At 39.8% G+C, this 21,687-nt stretch overlaps 1 protein-coding gene across 1 annotated transcript; it reads left to right on the forward strand.

Moving 5' to 3' along the window:
* The first annotated feature begins 293 nt into the window (after positions 1 to 293).
* On the forward strand, positions 294 to 19,350 carry LOC140944049 (polyribonucleotide nucleotidyltransferase 1, mitochondrial-like). The gene is made up of 28 exons (XM_073393160.1): positions 294 to 503; positions 672 to 732; positions 2,137 to 2,217; positions 2,416 to 2,521; positions 2,722 to 2,771; positions 3,049 to 3,112; positions 3,987 to 4,034; positions 4,207 to 4,317; positions 4,729 to 4,802; positions 5,397 to 5,506; positions 5,886 to 5,937; positions 6,343 to 6,400; positions 7,333 to 7,429; positions 7,653 to 7,755; positions 8,065 to 8,135; positions 9,799 to 9,835; positions 9,924 to 9,990; positions 10,086 to 10,175; positions 11,028 to 11,081; positions 11,769 to 11,884; positions 13,048 to 13,119; positions 14,066 to 14,129; positions 14,331 to 14,414; positions 14,685 to 14,768; positions 15,523 to 15,629; positions 16,035 to 16,093; positions 17,580 to 17,658; positions 18,399 to 19,350. Exons 1-28 carry the CDS (start codon positions 364 to 366, stop codon positions 18,627 to 18,629), a joined length of 2,370 nt encoding a protein of 789 aa, XP_073249261.1. The 5' UTR covers positions 294 to 363; the 3' UTR covers positions 18,630 to 19,350.
* Positions 19,351 to 21,687: the final 2,337 nt, after the last annotated feature.

Raw genomic sequence — 21,687 nt, forward strand, 5'->3', positions numbered from 1 at the left:
CATAATGCAATAATTTGTTTTCCCCACAATATTCTCCATAGATATTTTGTCTCAGGAGATTTGTTTATGCGCGGCCTGCCTCGTTCTCCCTACGAGGCTAGCCGTGCATAAACAAAGCTTTTTAAGCCTCCAGAGTCAAAATGGCTGCCACGTGACAAAGGTCTATACGTTTTTGTTTGTTTTCAGTTTTTCTAAGGCACGATTATTTGTTCCAAGAGAAACTGAAAACAATGTTTACCCAAAAGTTTGTGGGGAAAGCAGTGTATCTATCCAAAGCTGGCCCATGGCCGCCCTCCAACTAAAATTGGGAAGCCTGTGGTCAGACTAACTGCTCCGAGAAGCCTGGAAACTAACAGAACAAAGATGGCGACTGTTTCCTCGAGATGTCTTGCAAGGTCTAAAAAGGACTATTTCGTTGCATTAAGAAGCGTATTGAAACGTATGGGTGTCTTAAGGAGAAGTAGGCATACAGAATGTATGGTTGAGCTTGAAATTGGAAACCAGTGAGTATCCGAATATTTGATTTCCGGAAGACTGTTCTTCACGTGGCAAAATATTTTGGAGCTTAAGCTTATATGTTGTGCCCATAAACTCAAGCTTATATTGAATTCTAGACCTACATTTGTTAACTTTTATTAAACTGTTTGACCTCTGTTGTCTATACACCACAGAACAATGACATTATCAACGGGAAAGATCGCCAAGTTAGCTGATGGAGCTGTTGTTGCGGAAGTAAGTTGGTTACGTTTGATAATATTATGCATACCGCAAGGGCATACTATTTCACACAAATGGTTGAATGTGTAGAGCTGTGCGGAAATCTTACTGAATGCAATGGTCACGCAGTGGTTGCGTTTTAATTTTTAGATGATCCATTTCTCAGTATGCATGGCAGCCTTAACGTAATTAACCCTCCCCACGTGCGACCTCTGGGCTTGACTTGGGGGATAGGGTGGGGAAGAGAGCTGAGAGAAAACGTGCTTGAATTGCAGCCATCTGCTTGCATTACTGAGACTGTACTGTTCTGCAGCCTTAGCCAACAACTAGCTCATGGTTAGCTGTTGCTTTAACCCTTTAAGTCCCAATAGTGACCAACATCAATTTTCTCTTAACAATATCCAGACACTGTCAAGAGATTTGGTTATGAGAATTTATGAAATGAACACCTACTGCTTTGCTTTGATCTTTTATCAAATTCTCTCAACTCATTCTGTAAGGAAATATATAAAGATCAGTTTGGAGAATTTGTATGTGGATATAATGGGACGTAAAAGGTTAGTGGTGTTTTGAGTGATAGCCAACTCTATGTCCAAAGATAACTCCATAGGATGGATCATTCATCAAAACAAACACCTTATAGGGTTGGTCCCTGCCATTCTTCAGTTAGTGTCTTTTGCTATGAGGTGGACACCTTTATCTCTAAGACAAACCTTTAGCACTGTCCCCAACAGTGTCTGTCTAAGAGAAAGTTGAATGTTGAGGCTGTCATGCTGTCCAGGCCAAAGGGCTTACAGTCATCTCACCACCAACAAAATCGCCACCAAGAAGTTGACTTGCCACCAACCTTATTCTTTGATCTGTTGCAACAACAAAACATGCCAGATGTCTAAAAAGGGGTAGCAATAATATAAGTTCTCACACACTGACAGAGATGTCAACCTCTGGAGGTCTACAATCTGGAGACTGTCTCTTCCAAAGCTATTTAAAGATGACAATTTTAGCGGGTTTTGATTGACGTGTTTAGGACTCAAGGTTATTATTCGAGGCCTTTTTGGAATATTTTCGGAGAAATTGAATTAAATTTTTATTATTCATCATGTATGAAAGAATGATTTGTCTGTATTTGTGAGTCAGGTGTGAGATATTGTCCACAATGCGTGAGGTTGATGTCTTTAGTGTGCAAGCTTGCGACTCATGCATATTGTGTGGGTGTTGGCAGGTATGGTCTGTTGGTGAGGTGATTGGACCAGATTCTGACCAAAGCAAGTGGCTTTGGCTGTCACTATGCAGGTGATGTGAGAATACAGAATACAAGTTCGAAGTGTACAGACCTTACCAGTATAAAAGAGTTTGCACTGTATAAAAGCTGTAAAACTTAAAGATAGTCTCCAAATTTTCATCTGTTTTTTTTTTCAGTGTGGAAATAATGCAACCCTTGTTACTGCAGTGAGTGAGGAGGAGTCTAAAGGTGCCAAGGGGATGGGCCTGCCTCTTACGGTAAGAACAACCTGCAATTATTGAATATCAAAACTTCATGATTGATCATCTAAGTACATCACATATGTATTTAAAAAAGTGGAGTAGAACCATCTTGAGGCTTTTTTGGGGCACCCTTTTAGAGTCCTTTTAAAAGTCAACCACCTGGGTCTCTTACAAGTATTTTTGTTTTAAAGTACACTGTGGTCTTTCTTTCAGGTTGATTACAAAGAAAAAGCGGCAGCTGGGGGACAATTTCCCAGGAATTATCAAAGAAGAGATCTTGGAATAACTGAGCGAGAAATCCTTATTAGCAGACGTATTGGTATGATTTTAAATAAATGTATTTAATAGGACTCTGGTTTGGGCAGATGGAAAATAACAGAAAAATTTTTGCTGAGTTATTTTGACAAGCAAACAGATTTAACTGACGGTGATCTATGTAAGTAGCCTAATGTTACACTCTCAGTGTGTTTTGAATGAAAGTGTTCTTCTTGATCATATGTGACTGTCATTTTTTTTTAGACAGATCCCTGAGATCTTTGTTTCCTAAAGGGTATTCATGTACCACACAGGTATAGTTACAGTCTTAGAAAACATTAAATGAAAAGATAATCATTATGCTCCATTTTGATCCTTTGGTTAGACAAAATGTGACAAGAAAAAATTTTAAAAAAGGTGAAATATTACTGGTATGTACTTGTCATGCAACAGTTTGGGAATTATGGTCAGCTTAAAATAAAGCTGATCAAGACTTTAATTATTGACTGTTAACAACATGTGTATTTCCAACAAAAGTAAAACCTAAGTAACTAAGTAAATGATTGATAGGTTTTTGTGTTACTTCTGTAGGTGATCGGTAGTTTGTGGGCTGCTGATGGGCTCAGTGATCCAGATATAACTGCCATGAATGGAGGTCAGTAATAACCTGTACTTATCTTAAATGGTTGACATAAAAAACTGAGTCTAAGTGTAAGCTGGCTGGTGAACAAGTCTGTAAGTCAGTCAGTTTTCCTCTAATTCAGTAAAGGATTCAAGGGCCAGCTGTTTGGCATTTAGAAAACTGTTCTGTGCTACTGTTATTGAATAATTAACATCAGTTGATACCATATTTTTAATTGCTAGGTACAGGGTTCGAATGCACCTTGAAAGTCCTTGAAACCTTGAAATTCCTTGAAAATTGCAGTTGGAGGTGGAAAGTCCTTGAACTTTGGCGCTAACTTAAACTAAATCAAATAGTTTAAGGAGAACTGTAAAGGAAAGGAGAAAACACAGAAAAGACCGTCAGGATAAAATTGCTCACGTTGTGGAAGAACTAAAAAAGACATTGAGTCAAGGCTCTTTTTTGCTTTGAATGGCCTTGGAAAAGGGGAAATGTGTCCTTGAAAGTCCTTGAAAAGTCTTTGAATTTTTTTGCAAAAAAGAGTACAAACCCTGTAGGTACATGTAGTGAACCAGGCAGAAATAATACCTAAAAGAAGGTACAGGGTGCAAAGAAAGTCAGTTTTACAGCTTGCCTTTCATGCAAGCTGTAGTTAGCATGTACTAGTCCAAGACAATTTTTGATTAGTAGGATTGATTACAGTTCTTCTATAATTTGAACTCCCCAAAAAACTTCACCTGCCTGTTGGGCAAGTTGAGAACAGAATTCACTAGCCCAATAGCAAAATCCACTAGCCCTGAGCTATCAGACACTTCTTCCTTTGCATGCTGAGGTAGAAGAATAACTGAATGTTCAACTCACTGTTTGTTTAATATTTAATATTAAACATTAATAATATTTTTATTAGCTTCTGCAGCACTCACAGTATCAGATATTCCCTGGCATGGTCCTGTTGGTAAGTAATTCAAAGGATGTGCCACTGCATGTGTAAAGTAATCAAGTATGAGCATGAGCAGTGGCCTGTTGAAAGGTGTTACAGATCAAATTTTTGGCATTTATTCTAATGGGAATAGGCAGTTTTACTACATTCTACTTAATTTAGCAATGACATTTTATTTTTGGCTTAGGTGTATTAAGAGTAGGAGAAGTTGATGGAGAGTTTGTTGTCAATCCAACATGGTCACAGCTGATGATCAGCAGACTAAACCTTGTGGTCGCTTGCAGTGAAAAGAAAGTTGGTAAGACATTACCTAGAAAGGGCCATTTATATACAAGGAAAAATAACATGCGTGTTACAGAGGACACAAGATGCAAGTTTCTCATATATAGCACAAAAGATGTATCGGTCTAAATAACACGGGCTTTCTTAAACTAATAAGAAGGCACCTTATGGACTTGCATGTACTTGTGTGAATGGTTCACACTGTTTGTGTCTTATTTCAGACACATCAGTCTTTTTCTTCTTACATAAATGCTCCTTTCATTTTAACAACAAGAACAACATCAAACTCACTGGAAACATTTTTGTAAAACATTAAACAATTATTAATTCTCTATGAAGAATACAATGCCCAAAAAACATTGACATTGACTCAGTAGATCTGTGAATTTGTCATTTAATTGTAATGCATTGCCTAACTTTGTTTCAGTTATGGTGGAAGCATTTGCCAATGAAGTTACTTCTGAGAGATTTTGTGAAGCACTTAGGTTTGCATTTATAAAGGTACAATATTATTTACAAAGTAGAATATTATTATGATAAAATATTAATGTTATTTTAAGAAGTTATATTGATCAGTTAGACAGTCTCTGACAGTCTTTCTATAGCTCTTCTGTAATGAATGGTGTTTTTTTTTTAAGTCATCTCCTCTTTGAAAATGGTATTTTATTATAGCTTTGTGTATTGTTTGTCTCACTATGCTCACTTTGACTTCCAACGTTTGTCCTTCATCAAGTAGTTTTCAAATAAATGTAGATGTAATGTAAGAATTCCTTCCACTTGTCCCACTGTAGGATAAAATAACGTAAGGAAATTTTCATTGTGTTTCAAGGCCCCAAATTATTTAATTCCCTTAGCCCAGAAAATCACAATGCCTCTAGTATTGGTGAATTCCTCTCTAAACCAAAGTCATTGATTTTCTCTTGGTGTAAACTTTGTGTTTTTTACTTCATTTGGTGCTTTTTCTTCTTCTCCTCTTCTTCTGTTTTTCTCTTTTTCACATTTTTTATCCTTGCCTATTAATGATTACTCTCTATGTTACAAATTAATTGTATAGGTTATCTTATGTAGCATAGAGCTTTTTCAAACTTGTTACAGTGTCAGCCAATAATCCAAGCTCAGCTTGAGCTTCAGAAACAAGCTGGAATTGTCAAGAGACCATTCACAGTGGTTGCCACTCCTTCAGAGGTACTGGAGGCAATACAAAGGTTAGCATGACCTATAATATCATACAGAATTGCACTGAATAGCATTTGACCCTTGAGATTCATGCTCACAGTAGGTCTGTTAGGTTGTAATAATAATGTTAATAAATCAAAGTGAAAAAACAGAAGTGTTATTTTGGCCTACCCAGGAGGTAAGGTCATGATTTTAAGCAAAGGTAGGGCCTGTACATGTTTGGGAATTGGTGATGTAGTTATACCTTATATTTTTTGCCTGTGAATACAGCAGTCTCTCCTAATTCCTCTCCTCCCACGATACGTCCTCAGTGGTACTGAGCAAGGTGATACAGCTGTATTCGCATGCAGGCTAAAGATTTATGCATAATTTTAAGTTTCTAATATTATAATTTCTGTTTCCTTCCAGTATTTTAGTTGACCGCTTGGATGAAATCTTTTCAAACTTTACTTACTCAAAGGTTAGTTTCTGTCGCAATGAAGCATTTTGGCAGCTTCTCATTAAATTTAAAATAAATCACCTTTGGTAACAAAACTACACACTTGTTTAAAATTTACTCGAGTATTAGCCTTTGACACGGAAGCCCTTTTCCCTTCCCTTTCAAACACCTGCCGCACGGGCTACTGGAGTATTACCTCTGTGGACTTCATCAAAGTGACTAGGTTCAGTTCATTTTAGAGTGGATAGCCATTTTAGCTACAAAATGAAAGATGTACATTACTCGTCAACAGAAAAGGACTGGCTTTTGCCTAAAACTTAGGTGGGAGCAGGATGCAACAGAAAGCTAATGAAACATCCATTTTAAAACATGTTTGCAGCAAAATTATAACAATTTTTTTTATAGTATTAACTATTTGATCCCTAGCAAGAACGTGATAGAGAAATGTTTGCAGTTAGGGATTCATGCGTGGAAACTGTTCAAGGTAATACTTTTATCTTAACTTATTAAATTGCATACTTATTGCTTAAAATTATAAGGAGTGTATCAAAAAGGGGTGTCGAAATCTGTACTCGCTTTTCATTAAACTCACAAATTACATTAGGAATGAAGCCACGTTTATAGCACAAACTGCAAGGTCTTTTTGATGAAATCTGTGACTCTCGCCCTGTAGTAGGATTGGCAGGCTAATCGTAAACACGTGCAATCAAGTTGTACTTTCTGCCTCAGTCATAGGTTAAAACATTCTGTATAACACGATAAAATATGCTGGGAAAAATAGTAATAGAGTTTTCCTTGTTGTATAAAACTGAGTTAATCTTAACCGTGTCACAGTCCGCAGTAAGCTTCTTACACAAGTCTCACAAATCGGCACAATCCAGGGGGGAGGGGGGAGGTGGGGCTTATCCTTTAGATATGATTTTTAACAGGAAAGGTACCCCATTTGTATACCTTCCACTGAAAAGTGGTACCCCTGTTACATACCTACTCAAGAATAAGCTGGGTCCCTTTTTCAGTCAAAATAAGAAGCGTTAGATTTTCATCACAGACCTGACCAATTCCGAAGGCACCTGATTTCATCCAAAGTCCCGAAGCTCACAGAGAGACTTCGCTATATTGACCTTCATCATTTTTATTACCTTGGTTCAAGTTAACATGATTGCAAAAGCTAATAAGATAAATCTCTTGTGAGCACTGGCTACTAAAAATACTCCCCCTTCCCCTCACCCCCACTGAAATCCGGGTGGATTATTTCTGACCCTGACGAGGGTGGGGTGAGGTGAGGGGTCATAGCGGTACCAATGGGATTCTGTGGATATGAAAGTGCAAAACCCTTAACACTTTTTGCCCAACATTGTAGAAGTGCTGTGCAGGCGAGAGTCTCATTTATTTTTTTCCAATTATGTTATTCTTCAGAACAGTTTCCAGACGTTCCTGCAAATCTTATAGCGGAGAAAGTGTTTGCAGTAACTAAATCAGTTTTTCGAAGGAACATTCTTGAGAAAGCTCAAAGGTAACAGAGGCAAATTTGACGTTGTTCTTTTTATGTTTTTATACCAGCCCTACATCTGAGTTTCAAAGTCTAACATTCATCGTATTTCAGTCTTGTTTCTCGTCTGCAAATTATTCTCTTTGCAAATACCCTACTGCTGCTACATGTATATCTCGAGTCCGGTTTTTGAAGAAGTTCTTGATGGCTTCACCCTGGTTATTTTTATTTACTTCAATTTTGTCAGATGTGATGGGCGCCAGTTTGATGCTCTTCGCCCCATTGTGTGTGAGGTGGATATATTCAAAACTCTTCATGGGTCCTCCTTATTTCATAGAGGAGAAACTCAGGTTAGTATTTTACGTACACGATAACGACAAACTGAATTCAACATCGTTGATTACCCAGACTGCTAATAGCCCCTCAGGATTGTCGCGTTAGCGAGCATCCAAGTGCGAGCGAGCGAGAATCAGTTTTCGGTGGAACGGTTTACGTTCAGCTCGCGACCAACGAAATCGCCACCAATAGTTCGACTAGTCATACGATGTTTTAAAGTTCATAGTTAACAAATGGACATCAACGAAAGCCGCCCCAAACGTGCAGTTCTTGCGTTTCGTGAAATTTCCCTTCACAGTAAAGCGTTAAATCTGTTTACTCAGGTTTTCTGCACCGCAACTCTTGGATCTCTTCGTTCTGCAAAACAGTCTGATGCTACAGCAGAGGGTGTGGGGTAAGAAGTTGTTTCAATTTGTCGCTTTTTAGGACAAATCTTCATCGTTAGTTAGCTCCTTAATCAGTCGACACATCGTACCAACTCAAAGGATTTTGACTGTTGAGTGTCGTAACGGTGTTTACACGTAGAGCTTTACTGAGAACCCCACGCCCACACAGGTTACATGTATATTACGCCTAAAACACACCCACTCTATATCCTTCTGTACGTCGTTGCAGTATGGTCGAAGTGCTCTATTAAACGGTCACAGCTCAGCTCTATTACGGACAGATTTTTTTGGCCCCATGCAAAGATACCAAACGTTATGTCTATATTAACGAGATTTCGGTATAATAATTTGAAACAGAATCATAAATTTCAGGGAAAGATGGATGAACGGCCACTAACGGCCACCTCTCTACAACGGCCATTTTTTTTTGGCGGACAGTCCATACATTCAATCTTGTTTTTTATTTATTTTATTTATTTATTTATTTATTTTTCATAATTTTTTTTATTTAAATCACACTGTTAAAGTTACAAAGAGGCACATAATTACGTGCTAAGGAATTGAAAAAAGTTGAAAAAACAGAAAAACAAAACAAAAAAAGGGACGAGACGAATGTAACTTGCAATTGACATTAGACTGACATTGACTATATAACTACGTAGAGTTAGTCAATCACAATTTTTCTAACTGGTATTTAAATTCTATTTGTTTGGGAAAGTCTGAAAGAGTCAGTGCTTTGTTATGAAGTTTACAGGAATAAATGTAAAATCTCGTAACTAACAGAGTGTAGTTTAATTTTGCTGTAAGTCGGCTATTGTTGAGTAGATTTTCGGAAAGTCCAAATAAAGATTCTTTCAATGAAGGAAGTAAGTTGGAATTATTCTTAGAGTTAAACCACCTAAATACTCTTTCCCTAAACGACTGTGTGAATACATTCACGCTTGTTTCAACCTCTCAACAATGGTCACTTTCTTCTGTCCCCAAGGTGGCCGTTGTAGCGGGGTTCAACTGTAATTACAGTTTACTCTCTTACATGTCATAGTGTTGTCACAAAATTATGATGTTTGCTTACTGTTGCTTGCAAGTTGTACAACCTCGTCCCCGGAGCTTTTTCCTTCGCCTAAAATGGAAGAGGCCATTTTATGTGGGGAAAAGCCTCTTCTAAGCGTTCAGATACTTTGGAAGGTGCAAAGAAAAGTGAACAGTAAAATACAACGAGAAGGTGGTGGTAGGGAGAAAGAGCTTCCGCTTTTTTTCCTCCCCTCTTCATTTAGCGCCATTCTCCATCATCTAAACGCCTGGAAAAAGCTACAGTAGCCTTCACTTCCTTTTCCTTCGCCCTCTCTCCTTACCCCACCCCTAGCTGTTTTTTCCCCCGCTTTCCTGCGCCTTCCCCACTATCTGAACGCCTGGAACAGGCCAGTTAAAGGCCTGGGGACGAGGCTGCAGCAAGTCGTGAGAACATGGGAACATAATAATAACGTACGAGCAGGCTCTCCCGGAGCGCTCTTCCCCTCATCCCTCCCCAACCCGCGTACCCCTGGGAACCCCAGGAAAGCTTGCTCGCAGGCTAGGGAACACAACGATTACAGCTCTTGTGGATAAGATAATTCTCATGTTATGATAATACAGTGTTCTTAACCTTGATTTGTTGTTCACACAATTCAACAGAGATGTGAGAGAGAAACCATTTATACTCCACTACGAGGTATGCCGCGTTTCGATTGTTTCCAACATTTTCAAGTTTTATCGAATTCAATTCTGTCGTTAATTGTTTGTTTTACTTTCTTGTGTAGTTTCCACCATTTTGTGTCAATGAAACAGGACGGGTGGGTGGGTTTAATCGACGCGAAGTTGGTCACGGTAAGGCTACTTTCAGTTTGTGCATTTGGGAGTTTTATTCCCACCTTCTGGCAGCTGAAGCATAAAACCTTTTTAAACCGTTTTATTCTTTCTAGGTAACTTAGCAGAAAAGGCCTTAGAACCAGTTGTTCCTAAAGATTTCCCGTTTGCCATCAGATTGACTTCACAGGTATTGGAATCAAATGGTAAGTGGTTAATTTTGCGCTGAAGTAATAAGCCCTTTATTATCTACCACCTTTTCGCCCTGAAATGTTATTGGCCAGGGCCCAGTTGTTCGAAGGCCGATTAGCGCTAACCCAGGGTTAAATTTAACCCGGCTTTCTTTTTTTTTTGTACAAAAGCATTTTGTCGGATAATTTTCTCTGTTATTCTTGAGAGCATCTAATCATTAACCTGTTGACAGAAAGAATTAGACTGAATTTACTTTTTATGCTTTCAAATCCGAATTCAAATTTCGCACTAACCCTGGGTTATCTTAACAAAGCTTTGAACAACCCGGCCCAGGCTCTCATATGCCGCCGATCTGCTAAGTCGTCGATATATACTGCGTGGAATACTATTCTGGTCACGACGACCAAATCACTCCTTGTATAGTACAGGTAGGGCGACAAGTTACCGCAACACGTTGCGCGACCCGTTGCAGCGACAAATTACTTCTTGTGTATAGGAGAATTTTTGTGAAAATCTTTCGTCTCCGCAACAGAATTTTGTCGCTGCAGCAAGCCGCACAAATTCAACCTGATTTTGTGTATCCCAATCCCCAGTCCCGATGCTATGTCGCAGGGAGGTGTAAGTGTGTGTTCGTTTACCCCCCCCCCCCGGTTATCCTAGTGCGAGCACGATTAATAAATGGAATGAACTCTTAGAGTTTAAATAGCTTCTCTCAATGTTCACTTATGGTGTAATGTCATTGTAACAGCTGCAAACCAGACTGCCTTATATTCAGCTTTTCTTTGGCTCCGCCCCATTTATTCTGACACGTTATGTTTAAATTGCGCAAGTGTTTTGGGTAAGGAAATGTTCTTTTGTGTTCGTAGGCTCGTCATCCATAGCGACGGCATGTGCAGGAAGCTTGGCTTTAATGGACGCAGGTATTCTCTCCTTCCAACGTTTTAGAAGCAAGATTTGTATTGATTTTCCTTTTACCATTTGACCAAGGAAGTACCCAAGTGATTTTTAATGACCTTTTATTGAAGGCCAATTGAGTGTCGATTGGCTGTTTGAGCGTGCATAATGGCCTATCTTGTCCACTCGGGATAACTTGCTTTCTCTCGCAAAAAAACGTTTGGTTTTGGCCATAAAAAAAAAATTATAATGTACCCTTTATTGACCAAGCTTGTTCGGTACAGATGTGTGTATGCTGGTCTGAAATAAGAGGTCCATAAAATTGCAAAAACAAAAAAAAAAAGAGAAAAAAAAAAAGAATTTGAAAAATATCCAACCGTCCATATCAATAATGCATATACTTGCACTGAGGTTTATGTTTGAGGGAACAAACTAGCCTACGTGGCAGGCGTTAAAAGGGAAGGGCAAGGGGGAATTTGGGCGCGCGAGGGAGAAAGGAAAGGAGCCCTCCTCCCTCCTCCCTCGCGCGTGGTCTCGCGCCCTAATTCCGTTCCCCTTCCCTTAGTTTCGAACGCCTGTCACGCAGGCTAGGAACAAACATGATTTCTTTTGATTTAAGCAAACCGATTCAGGTTTACAAATTAAATGTAGCACCAAATAAAGTGCAATGTTTTTTCTATCACATGCACAGTTAACGTTTTACCTCGTTACAGGAATACCAATCAGTCGGCATGTAGGAGGAGTTGCCTGTGGATTAGTTACTAGCAGCGATGCTGAGGATCCTAAAAAGCCAGATATTGAACAGTATCGGCTGATGACTGATATTTTGGTAAGACGAATAATAAATTGTCGCCTGAGCAGTGCTCAGTTCAAGATAGCTCTTTCAGATATTTTTTTTGTGAGTAGCCTTTTGATATGCTTGATCGGTATCCGGTCACCGCGCCACCAAACCATCTCGCTACCAACGAAACGAAGTCGCCACTAAGAACTTCTTAAAGGCAATTTCGACATCTTAATACTTATGTAAAGGACAAGTATAAAAAAAATTCCTTCACTTTGAATTTACAATAAAATTTAAGGAGGTAAGGGTCAAGTGCCAATATTACTCTACTTTCATAAGAAAGGCTGTTGGATTTTAAACAAATAGCACGTCTCGAGCGATGCAAATGAGCCGTTTCAAGGTATTAAGAAGTTGCAATTATTCGCAAAAAATAAAACTAAACATTGAGAAGTTCGACGTAATGTGTTAATTACAATCGATAAACTTTGGGCTTAAGGAAGTAGTAACGATCTCAGGTAAGTGAACAATGTCAATTATTGCGGAGGTAAATATGGTAGCGAGTAGACTTCTTGGAGATGATTTGGTTGGCGGCGAGATGGTTTGGTGTCGAGATGACCGAAAACCGCGCGATTGTAGGTATGTGCGCGCATGGCGTTTCTCTTCCGATGAACCTTCATTAGTCTTTCAACTTTTGCCTCTTTAGTTCAACACCTTTTCATCCCAGTCGGGAACTTAAGCAACCGTTACGACGACGACGACAACGACAGCGTAAAAAACCAATTGGTTTTATGAGCAAAACAACAGCTCTGCAGGTGCATCACCTGTTTTAGTACATTTCTTTGATGTCCACTGTACGACTTCGACGTGAAACCTCCGCGTGCGACGTGTTTTGGAGGACGTGAACATACGGCGACAAATTTTCTTTTCTCCTAGTTTTGAGGCTGGATAAGGTCTGTAAGAATTCAACCACAGAACAAATCGCCTGCATTTGACAAATTGGGCGGGTTCAAATAGGCGCGATAAAGTTTGGAAGGACGCAAATTCACTTTTTAGCGACGTTTTCACTGCCGTCGTCGTCAGGAAAAGCGGTTATTTAGCAGTAACTAAAAGAAACAGAATACTTTTTGTTTTCTGTTTCTGTTTTTTTTGCGTTTTGCCTGTGACTCACTGATGGTTCATCTATAACTAGTATTTGTTCAATCCGCCGACAGGGTATTGAAGACTTTATGGGAGACATGGACTTTAAGCTTGCTGGAAGTAGACAAGGAATAACTGCGCTTCAGGTAGGGGATGTAAAATGCTAACCTGCACTTGAATTTGAAACTAAAGCTTTTCGTAGAGAAAAAAGAATAGGCTCTCTTACCGGCCACTGTCGGGAACTGAGGCCACGTCCTTCATGGAGAGCCGGAACAAAACCGGACCCGAGAGTGTGGCTGAAATCGAGCTTAGAACAAGAATTGTCTCGTTTTCCCGTCCTCTTGAAGGAGAGAGACTGCAGAACCTGTTCCGGCGAAGGTTGGAGCTAGTTCTTATCTCACTTTCTCACTTCAAGGGAACAAAAGACCGTCTGGGAACGACGTTTACCACCTAGTTGATGCGACCTTAGTTGCAACCAGATTCTCACGAGCTTTGGGTGGTGATAACAGAGTTTTTGCCATTAAAGGGACAGGTTCACGGTTCAGCGCATGCTCATTTATCAAAATGCTGTTTTTCTGCCGGGAAATGGTGTATCGTCTATGCAAGCAACATGATCATGTCATAATGTTGTCAAAGAACCAATCCGCACAATCCCCTGGCAGTTACTTGCACATCATCAACTGTAGCTGTAAATTAATCAACCATGGAATGAAACCATGAAAACCTTCGGGTCAACAATAAATTTAACGTTGGTAGTGTTGGCATAATCCACTATTTTTTTCTGCGATTTTAGTAGTCCTCCATCTTACTTTAGGTGACTCTGAAATACAATTCTACTTTGAAATACACTCTGAGATCGCTAAGATACATATGATTGGATTATTAACCGATAGAATTAATAATAAATTGGAAAAAGGTAATGTAATTAATGAGCATGCGCGTAACCGTAAACCTGTCCCTTTAAACAAGCATAAACTTTCTTCCGGGCCAGTCATGCGCCGCCTATTTTGTTTACAAGGTATAAATATGAAAATTGTACCAAATCTTCTAGATATGGTGCCTAATATTACATCAAACATTTCAATATGACAGGCCGATTTCAAGGTGCCAGGACTTCCTTTGCATATCGTAGAAGAAGCGGTGATCAAAGCAACAGGTACAAATATTTTGTCCAATTGAGGAAAATTAAATTGAACGTCCCGGTTGACTTTGAATGGAGATGGAGAGACTGCTATTTGGTGTTATTTTACACTTTCATCCCTTGGTATTTTGGTAGCGATCCCTCGGCAATTTTTTGCGTATTTTTTTACCAATTACAAACTTATTAGTGCGTATTGTTTGGTTGGTTTTGTCGCAGAGGACAGGATGAAAGTTTTGGATATTCTTGAAAGTTGTCAGAGTGAACCAAGAGAAACGCTTAAGGAAAATACACCGGCCTTAGGTAAGCTCTAACGGACGTTTCCAGTATAATAAAACAGAAATCGTACATTTCTATTGCGCCCAAATATTGCGGCATCAACTATGGCCAGAGGCAAGGGTCATATGCTAGGATTTGTTGAAGTGTTGTTAAGACTCAGAGTTATCATCTATACTATCCTGTAGGTTTTAGTGGTGGGGAGGGGGGGAAGGGGATCTGTATTCCTCTGCTTTTCTTTGAAATCGAAAGACTTGATTTAAGTCTTCTCACCAATGCATTTCATTCCCTTCTTAGCAAATGTAACTGTGTCTTTAACACAAAGCAAGAAGCTTCTTGGAGTTGGAGGTTTGACGATTAAGAATCTACAGGACGAGACAGGTAGGGTCATCGTAACTCTCTGTAATTTATGTGGCCTTAAGTTTCAACGTTTCAGAAAACTTCCTGGCTCATGACGTCTCATCCACTACCTGTCAAACTCCTTTTCTTTTTTACTTAATTAATTATATCGAGCCGTTCCAGTTATTTATGCTTTTTAATACCTGAGGAAGGTTTGAGCATAAGAGCTGTGTTTAAAAAAGAAGTGACTTCAGTTGCCCTTGATTTGGGAAGCGGGGGGAAGCTTAGAACTAACGCTAAGCGCGAGAAGCAACAACAAAAAACCGTTGCCAGCCGCGGGAAAATTGGAGCAGGGTGCTAAGCGCGGCGAAAATGTAGTACGGCCTGCAAAACTTAGGGCCGAAACAAAGCGCTTGAATCCAGAAAAACGTTACAAAGCGCAGTCAAACCATGCCCACGTCTTTCCATAATTCATTTGTTTGCCCACAGTTTGCGTCAAAATTGTTTGTAATTTTTTTTTCTTGACACTCACAATCACTGTCACCGATAATCTAAAACAATGCCAGCTAATGCCTTGGCAAAGTTTTAGGGCTAACAAAGAGAAAATGGGAGGATTTGGAACTGGCGAATGCGTGAAAAGTATTACACACATGTAAATAGCAAATATTAAAACGATTAACTTCTTGAACAAGTTGAGGCGTTCAGGATTATTCTCCTCATTTGATACAAGGACATTTCGTTAAGCACTAATTCGGCGCAACAAAGCACTTACCTCCTGTTGTGCTGTGTTCTTCAGGTTCAATTATCAGTCGAATCGACGAAGAGGAGTTCTCAGTGTTTGCACCTAACTCGAAAGTTCTTCAGGAAACGATAGAAAAAATCAACGAGTTAACAACACAAGAGGTATTAGTGGCGAGTTTAAATTCATCTTTGAATTATAATTTACAAACAAACAAATGGAACGCAAGACACAGGAGAGCGAATTCTATATCATAGGCAAGTGGAGCTGTTATGGTGAAGGAATTTATTCAGGCCTTCGCACGAAAATACAGTATCACGTTCAGTTGTTATGCAGAAAAGAATTATACAATACAGTGGAACGCTGATATTACGAACCTTTATATAATGAAGTCTGTGGTGTAACGACCGATATTCATTGCTCGAGTAATAGTAAAATAATGATATGGAAAATAACTGTGATACAACGAATCCTCATTATGACGAACATATTTTACCAGTCCCTTGGCCCTTCGTTATATGGAGGTTCCAGTGAGCCGGCTCTAAGCTTGGTTTCTTTGGTGTTCATAGGACTGGACAGAATGTCTGGAGGTTGGAGAAAAATATACCGCGAACATTGTTGATGTGAGGTCAGTAGCGGCTTATTAGTTATCTCTCCAACCCCGCGGTCGGTTGCATAGAACACGGCGTACAGTCAATTCCTTTTGTAGCGGACACTGTACTGTAGGGACCTTGAGTTAGTGTCCTCATTAGCGAGAGTCCGTAATAGCGGGAGTTGTTTTTCAGTCAAACATCTATAGTTTATTTTTGCCTTGGGATTTAGCTGCTGTCCGTATTATCGGGGTGTTCGTTATAGCGGGGTGTCCGGAAGGCGAGAGTTTACTGTACTTAAGATAAGAGGGCTCTTAATTGAAATGGAACAATAATCCATTATTGTGAAGCAATACTGATGAGGTATCAGAAATTGTAGAATCACCAAGTTTCATCTTGAACAGCCACCCCTCGGAACATTACACACTGTAAATCAACCGTTCGATCTTTGCCACCCGTTTCCTTTGTCGTTCAGCCGAGCTTCACATTGTTGTAGAGAATGTCACTGTTTTTCAATTTTTTCAAGTTCTCATTATTGTTAAACAGAGTGTGGGGGTTTTTCACTTACAACCTTAGTGATTCTCAGTGCTTCCACTGATTTTTGCTTTTTCTAAACGTCTATCAGATCTCATGAGCTTGTTTTTTGGCCACCTAGTCACTGTAGCTGCTGAGGGTCGGGCTATTTTTCTCTTTAATACCTGTTTTATTTCAGCTTTTCTTGAATGATTGCAAATCACTCATATGAGACTTTGCGAGAGTTACTACCCTGCGCGTTTTCCTCGTGTGTTGTTGCTTCTTTCTGTATATTTGATTATCTGTAATAGTGTATTGGTCCTAGGAAAATTTTCTTCATAATGCAATAGGCCATTTGCACTAAGAGATCATGGGACATCGTTTTCATGAAAATGAAAGCTATATGATTTTGCTTTGAAAAACGATTAGTGGGTCATATTTTAAACAACATAATAGTGATTTGGTTTTTCAAACCCCTTCCATTTTCGTAAAATGAGTAAATTCGTAGCTGTTCACATGACCAAAATGTGATTTTTAAAATTATGAATTACCTCTTTCTGGAACACAAATTTTGCACTTAAACTTTCAGGAAAATGTTGAAAAGATGAAATGGTAACGTTTACAGCACGTCTGAGCGTAACTATCTAACGTTTAACAAGGTAAAAGCAAAAAGTAGTTTTGGCCGCCATGTTGGAGGGCACGAGTATGCCCTCCAACATGGCGGCCAACGGGCCAATACAAATTATACTACTCTGCCGAAAAATCAAAGTCCCATAAAATATCTCCCTTAAATGCGTTTCCTTTCAAACTGCGGGTGTAAGATAATTTTTATGTGCTCTGTCAATTTTTGGCATCAGCAAGATTCCAACTCATTGTTTAAAGGAAGCAATGGTCACGTGACCTCTTAGTGCAAGTGGCCTATTATTCCCCTCTCTTTAAAACGCACCGAAACATTATTTGCCTGGCAAGTCTTCAAAACAAGTGTGTTAATTTCGGTTTGATTTTTCCCAGGGATTATGGTGTTATGGTGGAACTGTTACCGGACACGCCTAGTGTACTGCTACACGTGACAGAAATGTCTCACAATAGGGTAAGAAACGACATGGGCAAAGTCGCGCCCTTTTCACATGACTCTCAAGCAACGTTTACTCAAATAAGCGCCCTTTCCTACTGAGCACCTTTCCCTGAATGATTGCCACCCAAAATGAGCGCCCCTCTCCCCTCCCACTTTCTAATGAAAGTCGCACCTCGCAAAAGCGACCTCCCAAAATGCAAAGTTTAAGTAATTGCCTGAGAGAATCGAACTACAGTATGTCTCTTCCGAGAAGAGGTCTGGACATGTTCACTTTTTGAAGAAAATTTACAGCATGCATTTTTTAAGTTATGATATGGGTGTTCCATGTTGTCGTTAAAAGCTCTTCGTATACTCAAATAACACAGTACATAGAGCGAACGTAGAGATCAGACCATGCGTGAAGTAGTCCCGTTAGCCACGAAAAGTGGTCGCGGTCGCTTACAGGAGGTGGTCGTTTACAAGAGGTTTCACTATTAAGGCTTTGATTGGGAACAATTTGGTGTTTTGGACCGCGCTTGGTCGCTTACGAGAAGGGGTCGCACATGTACTTAAGAGTGTCTCCCTTTAAAATAAGCGCTTCGCTTTTGATCGAAATTATCACGGAATAAGCGCCTGAGCACTTACTCGAGGAAACTTGGTATTAGGGTTGGTCTGATTGACTTTGGCTTCATTTGAAAACAGTGTTATCTTCGTTCGAATAACTGTCTGTCTTGACTTCCGAAATTATTCATGTTATTTCTTTAATTGTTTTATAGGTTTATAACCCAAGGGACATAGGAATGAAAGTAGGAGATGCTGTAGACGTCAAATACCTTGGAAAGGACGAGCGAACGGGAAGACTTGAAATCTCAAGAAAAGCCCTTTTATCAAAACCGCTTACTCCAACGAGAAAGATAAATGGGACTCAACAAACCAAGTCCAAGAAAGCTAATGGAAATCAGAAAGACAAGTCTGCGGAGGATTTCATAACTACATATCTTAAATAGCTGGGAACAGGCTGGGAAGGTTCCAACCCAGTTTCATTCCAGTGTCTCTCGTCTTTCCGGGAAGAGGAGACCCTGGGAACGAGGTATACGCGCCCCAAAGAAAACCCCTGAGGCGAATTAATTCATGTGCGAGTCAAGTCCCGAGTGAGGCTAGGTAAAGAAAACGGGCCCCTCATATGATATTATACTGGTGGCACACTGGAAAAAAGATTTAGATCAGATGGAAATTACTCTTGCAAGGATCCAAGACAGTAGTGTGCAGTGATCTTGAAAACAGGTGCGGGAACCACGCGGGGGCCTGGGAGGGAGAAGGCCGTCCCCCTCCCCCCCCCCGCCCCCTTTGCATCGCTGGCACGAATGCATGCACGAACATACCAAGCTCGGAATCAGTGCTCGCCGGACAGATTACCCCTGTGAGGGCACTGCTCTAGTTCTAAGTTGTGCAAAATGTGCGTGTCGTACCGTAAGTTCAGAACTGTTTCATCGCTCGCTCGACCGCAGCGCTAGACGTTCTGTTAACGGGGTAGGTCTTTGCAGAAATCACAAGGAAAAAGGTATCTTAGCCTGGAAAAACTCCTGAGGGTTATCTCATCTTTTAAGACTGACTGTTTCTACCTCAACTTTTGTTAAGTGAAACTAGAACGTAAATTATTTTACATGAAGATAAATAATACAGGTCGAACACAGTGACTTATCTTCCTGCATGGATTATAATGACAATAATAATGATAATAATAATAATAATAATAATAATAATAATAGTAATAATAATTTAATAGTGGTAATTAAAGATGTTCTTATTTATAACCCATTCTCCCCTATGAATGAGATAAAATACGCTTATGTTGAGATGGTAACGAAATAAATGCGACGCACAAATCGTTACTTGTGAGGGTATAAGTGACCCTTTTCGACTGTGACCCATCCTCGTTTTCCTTCCTCGCAGTGCTTAGGCAAAGGCGTTTTTGAGCGAAGCACGTCAACCGGAAGTGAGGCATCTTCCCCTAGTGCAAACAAAGCGTCTATGCTCTCACTGAGATAGACCGAGAGATCGTCTTTCTTTCCTAAGAGCCACGCGCGGCAAGTAAAAAGCTGAAAAAGGTAAATCACGCGTGTAACTCAAAAGAAAAATAAGGGACTGTTGCTGATTCATTACTGAGACGATTCTCCCTGCCAAAGAATGCAAAAACTCCACTTCCGGTTAACATGCCTTGCTTGAGCCAACAAACGGAGAGGGACTGGAGCTACTATGAGAAACAAAATGGCGGACGGACTAAAGCGCTACACCGATCAAAGGACAAATCCTTGCATTGCGGAATCACAAGCGTCCATGAAATGTTTAGATGAAAACAACTACGACAAGACCAAGTGCAAAATGTATTTTGAAGCGTACAAGGAGTGCAAGAAAGCTTGGAACGAAAGAAAGGCTGTTAGGAGAAGACAAGGGCTCCCTCCAAATGACCCAGCAGCTGTGTAGACTTGTACTTTATAATCATCAGAGCAGCTTCAGAACAATCTCCGAAAAATCCTTGAAGGTTTAAAGGCTTTAAGAGGCAAATGAACATCAACATTGAGATGGAGATAAGCGAAAGGAAAAATGAACTGCGGGCCGATTTGCAATTGAGAAGGAAGACAATGAAGGGTACTGGAACCTCAGCTTCTGTTGTTTTCTAAATTATCGAAAAGGCGATTCTTTGGGTGTATTCCCTCTTGCAGTGAGATACGGAATGTAAGGGTCTTTAATTTGTAAAATTTGACATATGAAACCCAGTATATTTTGAGGTCACTGAAGAACAAAAATATTTATTGACAAAAACATTGTTATCTAAGCTCAAATGAAGCAGGCTCTGAAGTGAAATATGTATGGATAAACGGAAAGGTTTTCTTATGTAATAAATTTTTCTACGAATTGCCTCTACTGTCATGAGATCCTGGTTCAGGGCTGCAAATAACAGTCGCTCATCGGATATTGACCAACCAAAATTTGCTAGTGTCCGATGAGATCTCACTTGTGTTTGGACATTATGTCGGGAGAATTTTTTTGTCGTAAATCATTCTACGGTAAGGAAGAATGAAAATCTACCTCGGGTAAATCTTACTTTGTGTTAGGACAATCTTGAGGTCATGAAACAACAATGACTTGGGTAAATGAAGATTTCTTTTACATTAGCATAGTATGTCCTCTGTTTCACCTGATATAAAGTTCAACCTTTTTTTGGTGATGTCCAACCAAAATTTTTTTTTGTCTGACCAAGATGGTGTCTTAGTAGGACATATATCCTTTCAAGAGAAAAATATTATTTGCAACCCTGCTGGTTAATACTATCAGCCAAAGATTTTTTTTCTATGTACCCAATGGATATCTGATTTTTTAATAATTTTTATTCACGAGATACAATGATTTTTTTAGTGTACATCACAGCTATATTCTCCCCTTGGACGGCAAGAGCCAGGTGAACAGAAATAGCTTTCAGTCATCTGTGCCTATTTGCAAGGCAAAGCAAGGCTGTGCTCTTGCAGAGCCAAGTGGCCCCTTGTTGTTAACTTTTGCTCTTGGGCATCTTGAATCATTTTGCCAGGCACCCTGGATTTTACATGTTCTGAGCACTGGGCTCCCTTCACTTTTTCTTAGAGCACAGCTTTGCTAAGGAAGTACCTTTTTCCTTAGATATTCTAGACCCTGAGCTCAGTGTGGTCTGGCCTCGGGAATCGAACCTGCAACCTCCCATTCTGCAGGCTTTGTTACTAGCTCCCTTAGAGACGTCCAACAAATTACACTCGTGTGCAGAGAGCCTTGTCCCATCATCCTTCCATTATGGTCACTAGCTGAAACTTTGATGTAGACTGCAAGCAATCTCTCTTTTTCTTCAGAGTTAGTGAGGGGAGTACATGCGTGTATGACCGTCGAGCGGAGGCATTTGCATGTCTCGATGGACTAAGACAAAACAGAGACTGCTGGTAGTCTACTTCTGATGTTGAGGACTTCCAAACAAAAATGAAAACCCTCTTTGGGAAGCTAGAACAGCACAATAGTTGTTTTGGTTTGATTATCAGGATC

This window comes from Porites lutea, chromosome 7 (assembly GCF_958299795.1).
Source record: "Porites lutea chromosome 7, jaPorLute2.1, whole genome shotgun sequence".
Lineage (NCBI taxonomy): Eukaryota > Metazoa > Cnidaria > Anthozoa > Scleractinia > Poritidae > Porites > Porites lutea.

Coding starts and splice junctions, on each gene's coding strand:
- LOC140944049 (XM_073393160.1), top strand. CDS start 364: ATGGCGACTGTTTCCTCGAGATGTCTTGCAAGGTCTAAAAAGGACTAT. Junction 3,113..3,986: donor TATAACTGCCATGAATGGAG/GTCAGTAATAAC, acceptor TATTTTTATTAG/CTTCTGCAGCACTCACAGTA. Junction 4,035..4,206: donor TCCCTGGCATGGTCCTGTTG/GTAAGTAATTCA, acceptor TTTTTGGCTTAG/GTGTATTAAGAGTAGGAGAA.